Source organism: Dendrobates tinctorius, unplaced genomic scaffold (assembly GCF_039654945.1).
Source record: "Dendrobates tinctorius isolate UK_male_01 unplaced genomic scaffold, ASM3965494v1 ptg000231l, whole genome shotgun sequence".
NCBI classification, from domain to species: Eukaryota; Metazoa; Chordata; class Amphibia; order Anura; family Dendrobatidae; genus Dendrobates; species Dendrobates tinctorius.
This window is the reverse complement of record NW_027361898.1, coordinates 23,654,039-23,667,100: the sequence shown is the minus strand read 5'-3', so window position 1 is coordinate 23,667,100 and position 13,062 is coordinate 23,654,039. Positions and strand designations below refer to the sequence as shown.

Below are 13,062 nucleotides of genomic sequence, written 5' to 3'. Positions count from 1 at the left end.
CATTTCCTTGATCCACCCAATCAGTGATACCGTCATAGAAGGAAATTAAGTTAGTCTGACATGACTTATTAGTTACAAACCCATGTTGACTCTGTTTAATCACTTCATTCTTATCCAGGTATTGACATACATGTTGTTTAATAATTTGTTCAAAGATCTTTCCTGGTATAGAAGTCAGACTCACCGGCCTATAGTTGCCTGGGTCCACCTTCTTCCCCTTTTTGAAGATAGGAACAACATTTGCTCTTCTCCAGTCTTCTGGTACTTCTCCTGTTCTCCAAGAATTTTCAAAGATTATGGAGAGGGGTTCAAAAATTTCTTCTGCTATCTCCTTCAGTACTCTGGGGTGTAATTCATCTGGACCTGGAGACTTGAATTCATTTAGGTTAGCTAAGTGTTTCCTCACTATCTTTCTATTTATAGATATCCTGGATTCTTCTATTCCCTTAATAGGACAATGAATAACAGTTGATGTTACATTTCCTTTCTGAGAGAAAACAGATGCAAAATAGGAATTTAAAAGTTCAGCCTTCTCAACATCCTGTCTTACCATTTCATCATTTTCATCCCGTAAAAATCCTATAGCATCTTTGACTTTTCTTTTACTTTTGACATATCCCCAAAATCCTTTATTATTGCTTTTGACATCTCTTGCAAGCCTCAATTCATTTTCAGCTTTAGATAATCTGACTTGTGCCCTGCAGGTTCTGCAGACAGCATTATATTCTTCTTTAGATATGCCTCCCTCTTTCCATTTTATAAACATTTTTTTCTTCCTTTTTAGCATGTGCTTAATTTCTGTGTTCATCCACAGAATTGCTTCATTGCTCCCAGCATCGCATTGCTTCATTGCTCCCAGCATCGCATTTCTGCACAGACGTACTGATCTGTCCTGTTGATGGATACTTATGCAGATACAAATGCCTGCGCAGAAGAATGATGCCAGGAGCGATGAAGAAAGCAGGAAGGCGGCATCGCAAGAAGATGGGAGGCCCCGGACCTGTGACACCCGTCAGACCGGACCGCCCTGCAGGTGAGTATAATAAAAGTTATCTTTCAGATCGGATCAGGGGCTTATCTACAGCATTATAGAATGCTTTATGCATCCATTAGCCCTCTGTGTCTGTACTGTTACACACTTAACATTATGGCTGGTCCATACAATCAGAGCAACTGTTACCACCCACCTTTCGTGTCTACCTCTTTCCTCATAGACTGTAAGCTTGCGAGCAGGGCCCTCATTCCTCTTGGTATTTGTTATAATCTACTGTATGTGATTATTGTTATGCTGTAATGTCTATTGTCTGTACAAATCCCCTCTGAAATGTAAAGTGCTGCGGAATATGTCGGCGCTATAGAAATAAAATTTATTATTATTATTATTCCTATGTGATGCGCCTAAGCCTGTCTCTCCTACCTGTGTGAATTCACCTAATACATTACTGCTCTGTTATTTAAAAAGAATAATACATTGTTGGCCATAGCAACCAATGCTAAGCACAGCTTTAATTTCTCAAGAGCAAGATACAAAATGAAAGCTGTGCTGTGTCTGATTAACATCAGCAGACAAGACTGGTGGTTTTATGTCTCCCAGTATCTTTTACGTGGCTGACTATGCAGAGGACAAGGAGGGCAGAGCTGGGGTTGGAGAGGGATTTCATAGGTGATGTCAGTCTGACTCCTCGGCCAGAGGAAGGAGCATGTACTGGTGTATTGGTCAGACTGGCGATCACAATCTGAGCTGTGATATAGCACGTTATACCGGTGACAGGCTGTGTTATGTGCAAATAAATACTACTGCCCTGCTGCTTGACCCTATTCAGTAAAGACTGGTTTACTTGATCTACAATTTGACATTCTGCTCCCCCCCCCCCCATCTGTGGTCAGTGTCATTCCTGCTCCTGGCCCAACTATGTGTTCTGCTTGTCAGTGATTTCCGGAGCAGAACTATGTACTTTTCCAGCACCATTAATTACATACAATATTAGGAAGGAAGGGCGGATTTTTTTTTTTTTCACTTTATTTTGTTTAGTTAGGAAAATCTCAAACTGCTGTGTGTTCCCAGAAGCTCCAGCAGAGATCTGCTTTCCATAGCCTTTCTGTATATTGCATGTCTTCCTTCTTTTACTCGCTTCCAGTTATAAAATCTGCACAAGTATTTTTACTTAGCACAGTTTCTTTTTTCAGGCCGTTCTTACACCCCAGGACTTCCATCAGTATTTGCGCTAAAACCTACAGCAGAAAATACAGAGAGAGCCATCACTGAGAGGGGCACACGGATGTGTCTTGGCTTACAAATACTGATGAAACCTTAACCAAAAACCAGTCATGTGAATAAGGCCCTAGGCATCATGGCGCATCATTACAATAGGATAGATTGTAGTCAGTTTCATTATTTCAGCATTTTTTCAGAAGAGGTTAAGGCTATGTGCACACCGAGTTTTTTGGTGGTGCGGATTTTGTAGTAAAATCCGCAGGACTAAAGTCCTGTGGTTTATCTGCGGTTTTGCCCTGCGGTTTTACACCTCATAATGGATGAGATGTGAAACCGCAGCGTTTCTGCACAAAAGAATTGACATGCTGCGGATTGTAAACGGCAGCAAAGCCGCGTGGAAAAATCCGCAGCATGTGCACAGCGTTTTCCAGCTTACCATTGAAAACAATGGTACTGTACAACACACCTAAATCTGCTGCGGATGCGCAGCAGAATCCGCACCGTGTGCACATACCCTAAGTGTGTTACAGTCACACAAGTTCATATCCAGGACTGTGAAATAAATACATTTACAGAATGTAACATACTTGGTAAAAAACATTGTTTTCTGTTCTCTTCATTTCAGACTAATCTCCTATGACTGACAGGACATAAAGTAGCAGCTTCATGATACATCTCAATGTTTAAGTGATTACAGTATTAAAGAGATGTTCTTGTTAAAGCAAATAAATGATATTCTTTGTATAACTTTCCACTACGTTCCTCACGTTTTGTTTTTTTCGTTTTTTTTTTAAACGTCTCTGCTTGCTGTCATTCATGGTTGCTTGACTTCAAGTGAAGTATATCCTATATGTGTATCCTATAAGATGTGTCTACAGTTGTCTGTGTGTCCTATATGATGTGTATACAGCAGTCTGAGTGGTTTATATGATGTACATAAATGGCAGAATCTCATTGTATCCTACGTGATGTATATACAGCGGTCTGTCTACCCTACGCGATGTGTGTGTATGCAGCGGTCTGTAAGAGAATTTTTTTTCATAGATATCATTACTGTAAACATTGAATGCAGTCTATTCATATATGGTGCTGTTTTAGGCATGGATCACACGCTGCTTATTTGGTGTAGCTGTTGCGTATGTCCACGGGATTTTACAGTGCTAGCAGAGTGGATTACCTTAAATCCATCCACATGATGCAGTTTTTGCTTTCTTTTTGTTGTGGAATTCACTTGGCTTCTCTTGTGTTTTTAAATCTACAGCATGTTATTTTATTTTTTATTCAGAATTTCCTTTTTTTTTTTTTTTTTGGTGTGGATTTTACCTATTCATATCAGTCAGGATAAAGCTGCAGGCTGGCTTCGTTTTGTTTCTGCAGTTTTGTAAGTGCAGAAAATATCTGTCAGCGGCACTACAGGCACGCAGACTATCTGCTACTTAGGGTATGTGCACACGCTGCTTATTCTGCTGCAGTTCTGCAGCGTTTTTGGCCCTGCGGATCCGCAGCAGTTCTACAGACATGGTACAGTACCATGTTATCCTATGGGTTTTCAAAACCGTTGTGCTCACGCTGCGTTTCTTTCCCCGCGGTTTACAAACCGCAGCATGTCAATTCTTTCTGCGGATTCCGCAGCGGTTTGGCACCTGTTCCATTGTCCAGGTGTCAAACCGCAGGCAAATCCGCAGGAAAATCGCAGGTCACTTTACTTGCGGATCCGCACGGAAAAACCCGCAGGTGAATCCGCAGCGTGTGCACATAGCCTTACTATCTGATACTGATTGCTTTAGAGATTGCATTACATCCATATATCCACAGGCTAATGTAGAGTATAGCCACTTCAGTGGGGCAGCATTGTCTATATACTGACTTACTTTAGTAATCTACTTTCTATTACATTGGCTGCTAACTTTAAACAGTATGGAGTGACATACAGTATACTGTATGAATTCACTGGTATGATAAGTTACATCTCTATATATAAGAGTGTGTGTGTGTGTGTGTGTGTGTGTGTGTGTGTGTGTGTATCACCAACCAATCACGAAGCATCTTTCATTTTACCAAAGCTGTTCAAAACTGAGCTGTAATTGGTGGCTACGAGCAACAGTTTTCCTTGCAACCAATCATAAGCATCTCTCATTTCACCAGATCTGGTTAAAAGTAGCTGAGCTGTGATTGGTTTCTCTTAAAGGGATCATTGGTATGGAATTTAGGGCAAATCCACTCTGCGCTTTGGTACTGACCCCAGGCCTTTCTTAAAGGGATCTCCGGTATGGAAGTCAGGGCAAATCCATCCAGCGCTTTGGTTTTGACCCCAGGCCTCTCTTAAAGGGATCTCTGGTATGGAAGTTAAGACCGTTCCACTCATGGCAAGCCAAAGTATATGCAGACACTGAATATTTGTATATTTTGAAATTGTGTAATATCTATTATAACCGTAATGCTGAGGTTTTTAGACATTTTGTTAGCAATGGAAATTAATAGTTTATTCCTATTTAGTGAAGACTTGGTAGGATATTAGAAATATGAGAGTCCTGTACTTTGTGATTGCACTTTTTATAACAATGGGACACGTTCATGACTCTTAGGTTTTGAGGCTTCCTGGTCATTTGATGGGACTGTTCCTGGTTTGTCATGTGTCGGACGTCGTGACCCAAGTGCACCGTCATACAGGGATGAATGGGGAAGTTGTGCTCTCCAGTTCCCTGCTGATGGAGTAGTTTTGCAGATTACTGGTAATTTATACTGCTGTAAATGTGTTTATTCTAGATAAGGGCTAAGCCGCTTTACATCAGATGCTTCTAATGAGCCTCCACAACCTAGTCATTTACCACCACCTCACTGGCCAGCGGCCATAGTCCTGATAACTGACGAGGGCGCAGGTGACATTTCCACAGTCACTTCAGCCTCCGGAGAGAAATATTGTAGAGACTTCTTATCCAAGGAAACATGGAATATTTGTGTAGCAAATTGCTTTAACATTTCAGTGTTCACTTACTTTTCAGCAGTGTGTGTTTGTGCAAGGATCGCCTGGCAGACCATCGGCAACTGGCACAACCATTGCATTTCCTGAAAAGGTTATAATAGTTTACAAACACAGATCAGTTTCACGTGCCACCATCAGCAGTCATCCCAACCTGTCTTGTAGCCAAGTGACTACAGATCTTGTGCACAGCCGTTATGCAGACCTATGTGTCTCCATGGTAGCAGACGACAACGAATCCTGCGTGGTCTGATCTGCAAATTCCCTTCCATCTACCCCATATTTCTTACCAGTGAGCAGACAGTATGGAGTATAACTGCGGATTAAACAATCATACTCTTTAGTTCGCGTTCTGTTGCCAAGGAGATGCAATGGCCTGCATGGGAGTTGGAGAGACCAGGCTATAAGGGATTGATCACATGTAGCATTTTGGTGAGATTTTTTTTTGGTTTTTGTGTGTGTGTGTGTGTGTGTGTGTGTGTGTGTGTGTGTGTGTGTGTGTGTGTGTGTGTGTGTGTGTGTGTGTGTGTGTGTGTGTGTGTGTGGGGGGGGGGGGGGAAATCAGTTTTACTATCATAGCAAAATAAATTATATTTGAAAAACCTGATTCACACGGTGCATTTTTTTGAGTTCCTTTGGATTTCTTTAAAGGGCAACATCACTAAAATTTTCAGAATGTTTCCTTTGTTTATTTTTACTCATTCAATTGAACATGTGAAAAATGCATCAAAATCCATGTAGAGTGTATTCAGCGCTTTTCCTGCTAATCCATGTTTTTTTCATGGAAGGGAAAAAAATGTAGCCAAAAAGCACTGTGTGAACATACCTTAAGGCTCTTTTCACATGTTGCGTTTTTGCTGCTTTTTTTTTTCCTACTGGAAAAATCCTGCTCTCTGCTGGCACTCTACACGAGCCAAGGGAAGGAAGATCGATGTGCCCTACTGTGCTGATTTATAAGATGCCTCATAAATCCGGGTGATAAAGAGGACAGATCGCCAGAGATGTGATCCCAGCTCCTGGGTGGAGAAGTAATCTGTGTGTAGCCCCTCTACACTGGTTAGAGCAACATACATTAGGAGGGCTTCTTAAAGAAAAACTAACAGGTCTGTGAGATCCAGTATTCTTGCTAGTTAGTAGGTGATCAAATACTTATTTCATGCAATAAAATGCAAACTAATTATGTGAAAATCATGCGATGTGAATTTCTGGTTTTTATTTTCAGATTCTGTCTCTTACAGGTGAAGTGTACCTATGATAAAAATTACAGACCTCTCCATTCTTTGTAGGTGGGAAAACTTGCTAAATCAGTAGTGTATGAAATACTTATTTTCCCCACTGTATGTAGTATAGTGTACTGTATGTGTGTTAGTACACCCACCTACCTCCACCTTCTCTACTATACTGTGCGCCATTCTGCTCTTTTCAGTGATGTCACCGCTCTTCGCACTCTCTGGATCACTCTGTGTGAGCCGGAAGTCACTTTTACAATGTAAGTTTATGGAGCTTGGTTTTGACGCTACATAGACTTACATTGTAAAAGTCACTTATGGGTCACACAGAACACAGCGTGACCGAGAGTCTGCAGAGAGGATGGAGATAGGTGAGTATATGAACACATACACACTACATTACATAGAGTTATTTCCCCCCACACTCCAAAGACATTTTGATAGGGAATTTAGATTGTGAACCCCAATGGGGACAGCGATGATAATGTCTATACAGCGCTGTGGAATATGATGGCACTATACAGTGGGTACAAAAAGTATTCAGACCCCTTTAAGGTTTTCACTCTAATTGCAGCCATTTGGTAAATTCAAAAAAGTTATATTTTTTCTTTCTCATTAATGTACACTCTGCACCCCATCTTAACTGAAAAAAAACTGAAATGTTGAAATTTTTGGAAATTTATTAAAAAAAACCCTGAAATATCACATGGTCATAAGTACTCAGACCCTTTGCTGAGACACTCATATTTAAGTCACATGCTGTCCATTTCCTTGCGATCCTCCTTGAGATGGTTCTACCTCTTCATTGGAGTCCAGCTGTGTTTAATTAAACTGATAGGACTGGATTTGTAAAGACACACACCCGTCTATATAAGACCTCACAGCTCACAGTGCATGTCAGACCAAATGAGAATCATGAGGTCAAAGGAACTGGCCAAGGAGCTCAGAGACAGAATTGTGGCAAGGCGCATATCTGGCCAAGGTTACAAAAGAATTTCTGCAGTACTCAAGGTTCCTAAGAGCACAGTGGCCCCCATAATCCTTAAATGGAAGAAGTTTGGGACCACCAGAAGTCTCCCTAGACCTTGCTGTCCAGCCAAAGCAATCGTGGGAGAAGAGCCTTTGTGAGAGAGGTAAAGAAGAACCCCAAGATCACTGTGGCTGAGTTCCACAGATGTAGTAGGGAGATGGGAGAAAGTTCCACAAAGTCAACTATAACTGTAGCCCTCCACAAGTCGGGCCTTTATGGCAGAGTGGCCTGACGGAAGCCTCTCCTCAGTGAAAGACATATGAAAGCCCGCATAGTTTGCTTAAAAAAAAACACATGGACTCCCAGACATATGAGAAATAAGATTCTCTGGTCTGATGAGACAAAGATAGACCTTTTTGGTGATAATTCTGGTATGGTATGTTTGGAGAAAACCAGGCACTGCTCATCACCTGCCTAGTACAATCCCAACAATGAAACATGGTGGTGGCAGCATCATGCTATGGGGATGTTGTTCAGCTGCTGGGACAGGACAATAATAATAATAATAATCTTTATTTTTATATAGCGCTAACATATTCCGCAGCGCTTTACAGTTTGCACACATTTTCATCACTGTCCCCGATGGGGCTCACAATCTATATACCCTATCAGTATGTCTTTGGAGTGTGGGAGGAAACCGGAGTGCCCGGAGGAAACCCACGCAAACACGGGGAGAACATACAAACTCCTTGCAGATGTTGTCCTTGGTGGACTGAGCCACCGTGCTGCTGCAGGACAATTGGTTGCAATTGAAGGAAACATGAATGCGGCCAAGTACAGAGATATCCTGGATGAAAACCTCTTCCAGAGTGCTCTGGACTACAGATTTGGCCTTGGGTTCACCTTCCAACAAGACAATGACCCTAAGCACACAGCTAAAATAACAAAGGAGTGGCTTCAGAACAACTCTGTGACCATTCCTGACTGGCCATGCCAGAGCCCTGACATAAGCCCAATTGAGCATCTCTGGAGAGACCTGAAAATGGCTGTCCACCTAGGTTCACCATACAATCTGATGGAACTGGAGAGGATCTGCAAGGAAAAATGGCAGAGGATCCCCAAATCCAGGTGTGAAAAACTTGTTGCATCATTCCCAAGAAGACTCATGGCTGTACTAGTTCAAAAGGGTGCTTCTACTCAATACTGAGCAAAGGGTCTGAATACTTATGACCATGAGATATTTCAGTTTTTCTTTTTTTAATAAATTTGCAAAAAATTCTACATTTCTGTTTTTTATCAGTCAAGATGGGGTGCAGACTGTACATTAATGGGAAAAATGAACTTTTTTAACTTTACCAAATGGCTGCAATGAAACAAAGAGTGAAAAATGTAAAGGATTCTGAATACTTTCTGCACTCACTGTATATCGTAAGCAAAGCATAATAGAAAATAGAAAAATCTTCATGGGAATGCTTGTTTAAAGGGAATCTGTCGCCAGGTTTTTGCCATTTAATTTGAGGACAAACCTTCTTGTCCATGCTTGAGTAGAGCCCATGTGCAGTTAGACACTATGTATCGCCATACAGTGCACCACTGTTGGCTACAAGTTTATTTTTTTTTTGTAACAGATGAGTAAAGAATGACTGTGCTTATGGATGAAAGGTTGCAGATTGGAGAGCACTGATGCACGTAGAAGCTTCCGAGAAATCTAATTAGCCATCTATTGCACAGATGCTGCAGGGTATTGGAGACATCAGTAGCCAAGGCTGCCCATACAGCATCTCTGTCTCCCGCTAGCAGAATCTTACCCTGGTTTCCAGGATGTATTAGGAGTTTCAGACGTTCAGCTTCTTGTGCCTGGAATAGTGCTGCGAACGCATCTGAAGTACTAGATAAACATCTCTGTACCGTCCTTTGTGTTCGGTGTTTCCACCACTAAACATTCTTCTCCTTTTTTGGTAGGAGAAAAATGGAGCTGGAATCAATGGCACTGCTGGCTGTCATCCCTGTGGAGGGGATGACCTGTAACTCTTGTGTCCAGACCATCGAGCAGAAGATTGGCACTCTCAGTGGAGTTCACAGTATTCAGGTTAGTAGATAAGTGTATCCCAGTGACCTATTTTCATTTTTTTTCTTGTAAAATTTGGTTTTGTGAATGTCTGAGACTTTTTCAATGCAGTTATTTTAGCCTATGTGTATGTATATATAAATATATCAGGCAGTCCACAATGGATATATTCATGGTGGATTCCTGGTGTTCTGCCAACAACCTACTCTGGATTTCCAGGGGATTTGACACTGTCAATTGACCAATGGAAGGAAAAAAAGATAAGGGAGATAGAAATGCAGCTTGTCCCTGGACCTTGATAGTCGCAAGAAGGGTTAAGTGGCGTCAGAGGCAAAATAATATACATGTATGTTTGTTTCCCTGCATTAAAACCTAAACACTCAGGTTTTCAATATATACAAGCAGGGTGGATTGATTTAAATCACGCCGATTTAAATCATGATTTAAATCACAATTTAAATCAAAAGATTTTTTTCTATTTAAATCGGATCGATTTAAATCATGATTTTAATCATGAATTAAATCACTGATTTAAATCAAAAGGTTTTTTTTTAATATAAATCACGATTAAAATGAGAAGTGAGAGCAGTGTGCATGTGCGCCCATAGTTACACGGACGAAACTAGGGGCAACGATCTAACGCCAGGGTGAGGGGGGGACCCCAAAGTAAGTAAAAATCTTTTTTGTTTTACTATATGGCAATAGGTAGGTGTTTAAAAGCAGCATGTCTTAATTGTATAAACTATTAATAGCCTCCACATTTTGTTCATACTGCCCCTTTAATTCCACACTTCTAGCTTGGTTTCAGTTTTGGTTTAGTTTCTTTTTCCCTGCATTCAGTTGACATGCCCAAACTTGTTGGATAGTCAGCAGTACTTGGCTCAGGCTGTAGTAACATCAGCAGTGCTTGGCTCAGGCTGTAGTAACAATCAAACTTCATAAGTGATCTGTGTGAGCCATGGCAGCAGGTCGTAAGAGAGACCCTATTTGGGTTCATTTTGTTGAGATGCCAGCAGCAGATCTTGGAAAGAAAGGTGCAAGAGCAAAGTGCAAATACTGTCAAAAGGATATCCAAGGACTTGTTTGCCGTTTGAAATCACATTATGAAAACTGCAACCAGAAGGGAAATGAAGATGTTGATAGTGATACAACTAATGTCAATGAACCCCCACAGCTTCTTATGCACCAGGAGCCTAGTACTAGTGGTAAGTCTGGCAATTAATTTACAACCTATTTTTTTAACAGACATTTTACTGGGATGGTTAAAGTCTATGAAAAGAAAAATGATTTAAATCAAAAAAATCTGATTTAAATCAAAAAAATCTGATTTTTTTGATTTTTTTAAAAAAATCAAGATTTTTATCCACCCTGTATACAAGCCATATACATTACTATATTATTTATGTATATAGCGCCAAGAATGGGTTACATGCAAAGTTATAGATATCATTTACAGTAAACAAATTTACAATGACAGACTGGTACAGAGGGGAGAGGACCCTGTCCTTGCGGACTTACATTCTACGGGATAATGGGGAAGAGACAGAAGGTCGGGGGTGCAGCAGCTCGGGTGGTGGTGAGGCGGCAGAATGGTTATTGCAGGCTGTAAGCTTTCCTGAAGAGATGGGTTTTCAGGTTCCGTCTGAAGGATGCAAGAGTGGTGGATAATCGGACGTGTTGAGGCATGGAATTCCAGAGGATAGGGGATATTCGGGAGAAATCTTGGAGGCGGTTGTGTGAGGAGCGAATAAGTGTGGAGGAGAGTAGGAGGTCTTGGGAGGATCGAAGATTACGTGAGGGAAGATATTGGGAGATTAGTTCAGAGTTATAGGGAGGGGACAGGTTGTGGATGGCTTTGTAGGTCAGTGTTAGCAGTTTGAACTGGATTCGTTGGGGAATTGGGAGCCAGTGGAGGGATTTGCCGAGGGGAGAAATATTGGATTAGTCGGGCCGCAGAGTTGAGGAGAGACTGGAGTGGTGCAAGAGAGTTGGCGGGAAGGCCACAGAGGAGAGTGTTGCAATAATCAAGGCGGGAGATGAGAGCATGCACAAGAGTTTTAGTAGATTGAGGGCTGAGGAAGGGATGAATTCTGGAAATATTTTTGAGTTGGAGGCGACAGGAGGTGGCAAGAGTTTGGACGTGTGGTTTGAAGGACAGGGCAGAGTCGAGAGTTACTCCGAGGCAGCGTATTTCAGGTGCTGGAGAGAGCGTGATGCCATTTACCATAATAGATAGATCAGTAGGGAAGATATGTGAGATGGAGGAAAGATGATGAGTTTGGTTTTGTCTACATTGAGTTTTAGTACGCGAGAGGTGAAGAAGGATTTGGCTGATAGACACTCCGGGATTCTGGACAGCAGAGAAGTGACATCTGGGCCAGAGAGGTAGATTTGAGTGTTGTCCGCATACAGGTGGTACTGGAAGCCATGGGACTTTGAGTTGTCCTAGGCCAAGGGTATAGATAGAAAAAAAGTAAGGGCCCTAGGACAGATCCTTCAGGGACTCCCACAGAGAGAGGGTGGGAGTGGGAAACGCTAAATGTGCGGTCGGAAAGGTAAGAGGTGATCCAGGACATGGCAAGGTCTTTGATGCCAAGGGAAGAAAGAATCTGTAGCAGTAGGCAGTGGTCGACTGTATCTAAGGCAGAGGACAGATCGAGAAGGAGGAGGATGGAGAACTGTCTGATAGCTTTGGCTGTGAGTAAGTCATTAGTAATTTTGGTCAGGGCAGTTTCAGAGGAGTGGTGGGGGAGGAAGCCAGATTGGAGCATGTCAAGGAGGGAGTTAGATGAGAGGTGGGAGAAAAGTTGAGCATGGACATGCTGCTCAAGGAGTTTGGAAGCAAATGGGAGCAGTGATATGTGGTGATAGCTGGGCGTAGCAATTGGGTCAAGGTTTTGGTTTTTTTGAGGATGGGTGTGATGGTGGCATGTTTGAACGCACAGGGGAAGGTACCAGAAGATAGCGATAGGTTGACGAGATGAGAGAGGGCTGAAATGAGTGTGTTAGTGAGGTTGGGGAGCAGGTGGGAAGGGATGGGGTCAAGTTCCCAGGTGGTGAGGTGTGATTTGGAAAGGAGATGAGTAAGCCCTCCTACTATATCAATGGAGGTAATGATACAGTAGCGGTTATTGTAAAAAAAAAAAAAAAAAATTTACTGTGTGCGCGTCCTTGGCTGCCTGTCTCCCAATGCTATGGGACGTGGCGGCCTGTATCCTGGTGCCGTTGGACGTGGCAGTCTGTTTCCAGGTGGGCTCGGGATGGGACTGCCATCAACGTAAGGTTTTAATTAGCTGGATCCTTCCTGCCCTATAAATTTTAGGCTTTCCATCTCAGGAGAGGTGTCATAATGAGGTTAGGTCCCCAACAATGTTGTAAACCTTGTTGATGGCTTTTGGGCTCCCATAAATTTGCAAAGTAAGTACACTTTTTTGTGTTATTTATGTAGCAATATTGAGGTTGAATTTTTCCAATATTCCATGTACATAATGTAGCATTTACCTATTTTCTATGACGGTACCTCTATATAAGTCACTAGTGCGACCACAGAATACTGTGTACAGTTCTGGTCTCCGGTATATAAGAAAGACATAGCTGAAC

At 42.0% G+C, this 13,062-nt stretch overlaps 1 protein-coding gene across 2 annotated transcripts in view; it reads left to right on the top strand.

The window, feature by feature from the left end:
- Positions 1–13,062, top strand: part of ATP7A (ATPase copper transporting alpha) — a 72,658-nt gene that overhangs the window by 10,881 nt on the left and 48,715 nt on the right. For both annotated transcript variants that reach the window (XM_073556197.1, XM_073556198.1), the window contains exon 2: positions 9,357–9,483. In XM_073556197.1, coding sequence (XP_073412298.1) covers positions 9,364–9,483 — 120 coding nt within the window. In that variant the 5' untranslated portion in view covers positions 9,357–9,363. The remainder of the gene's footprint in view (positions 1–9,356; positions 9,484–13,062) is intronic.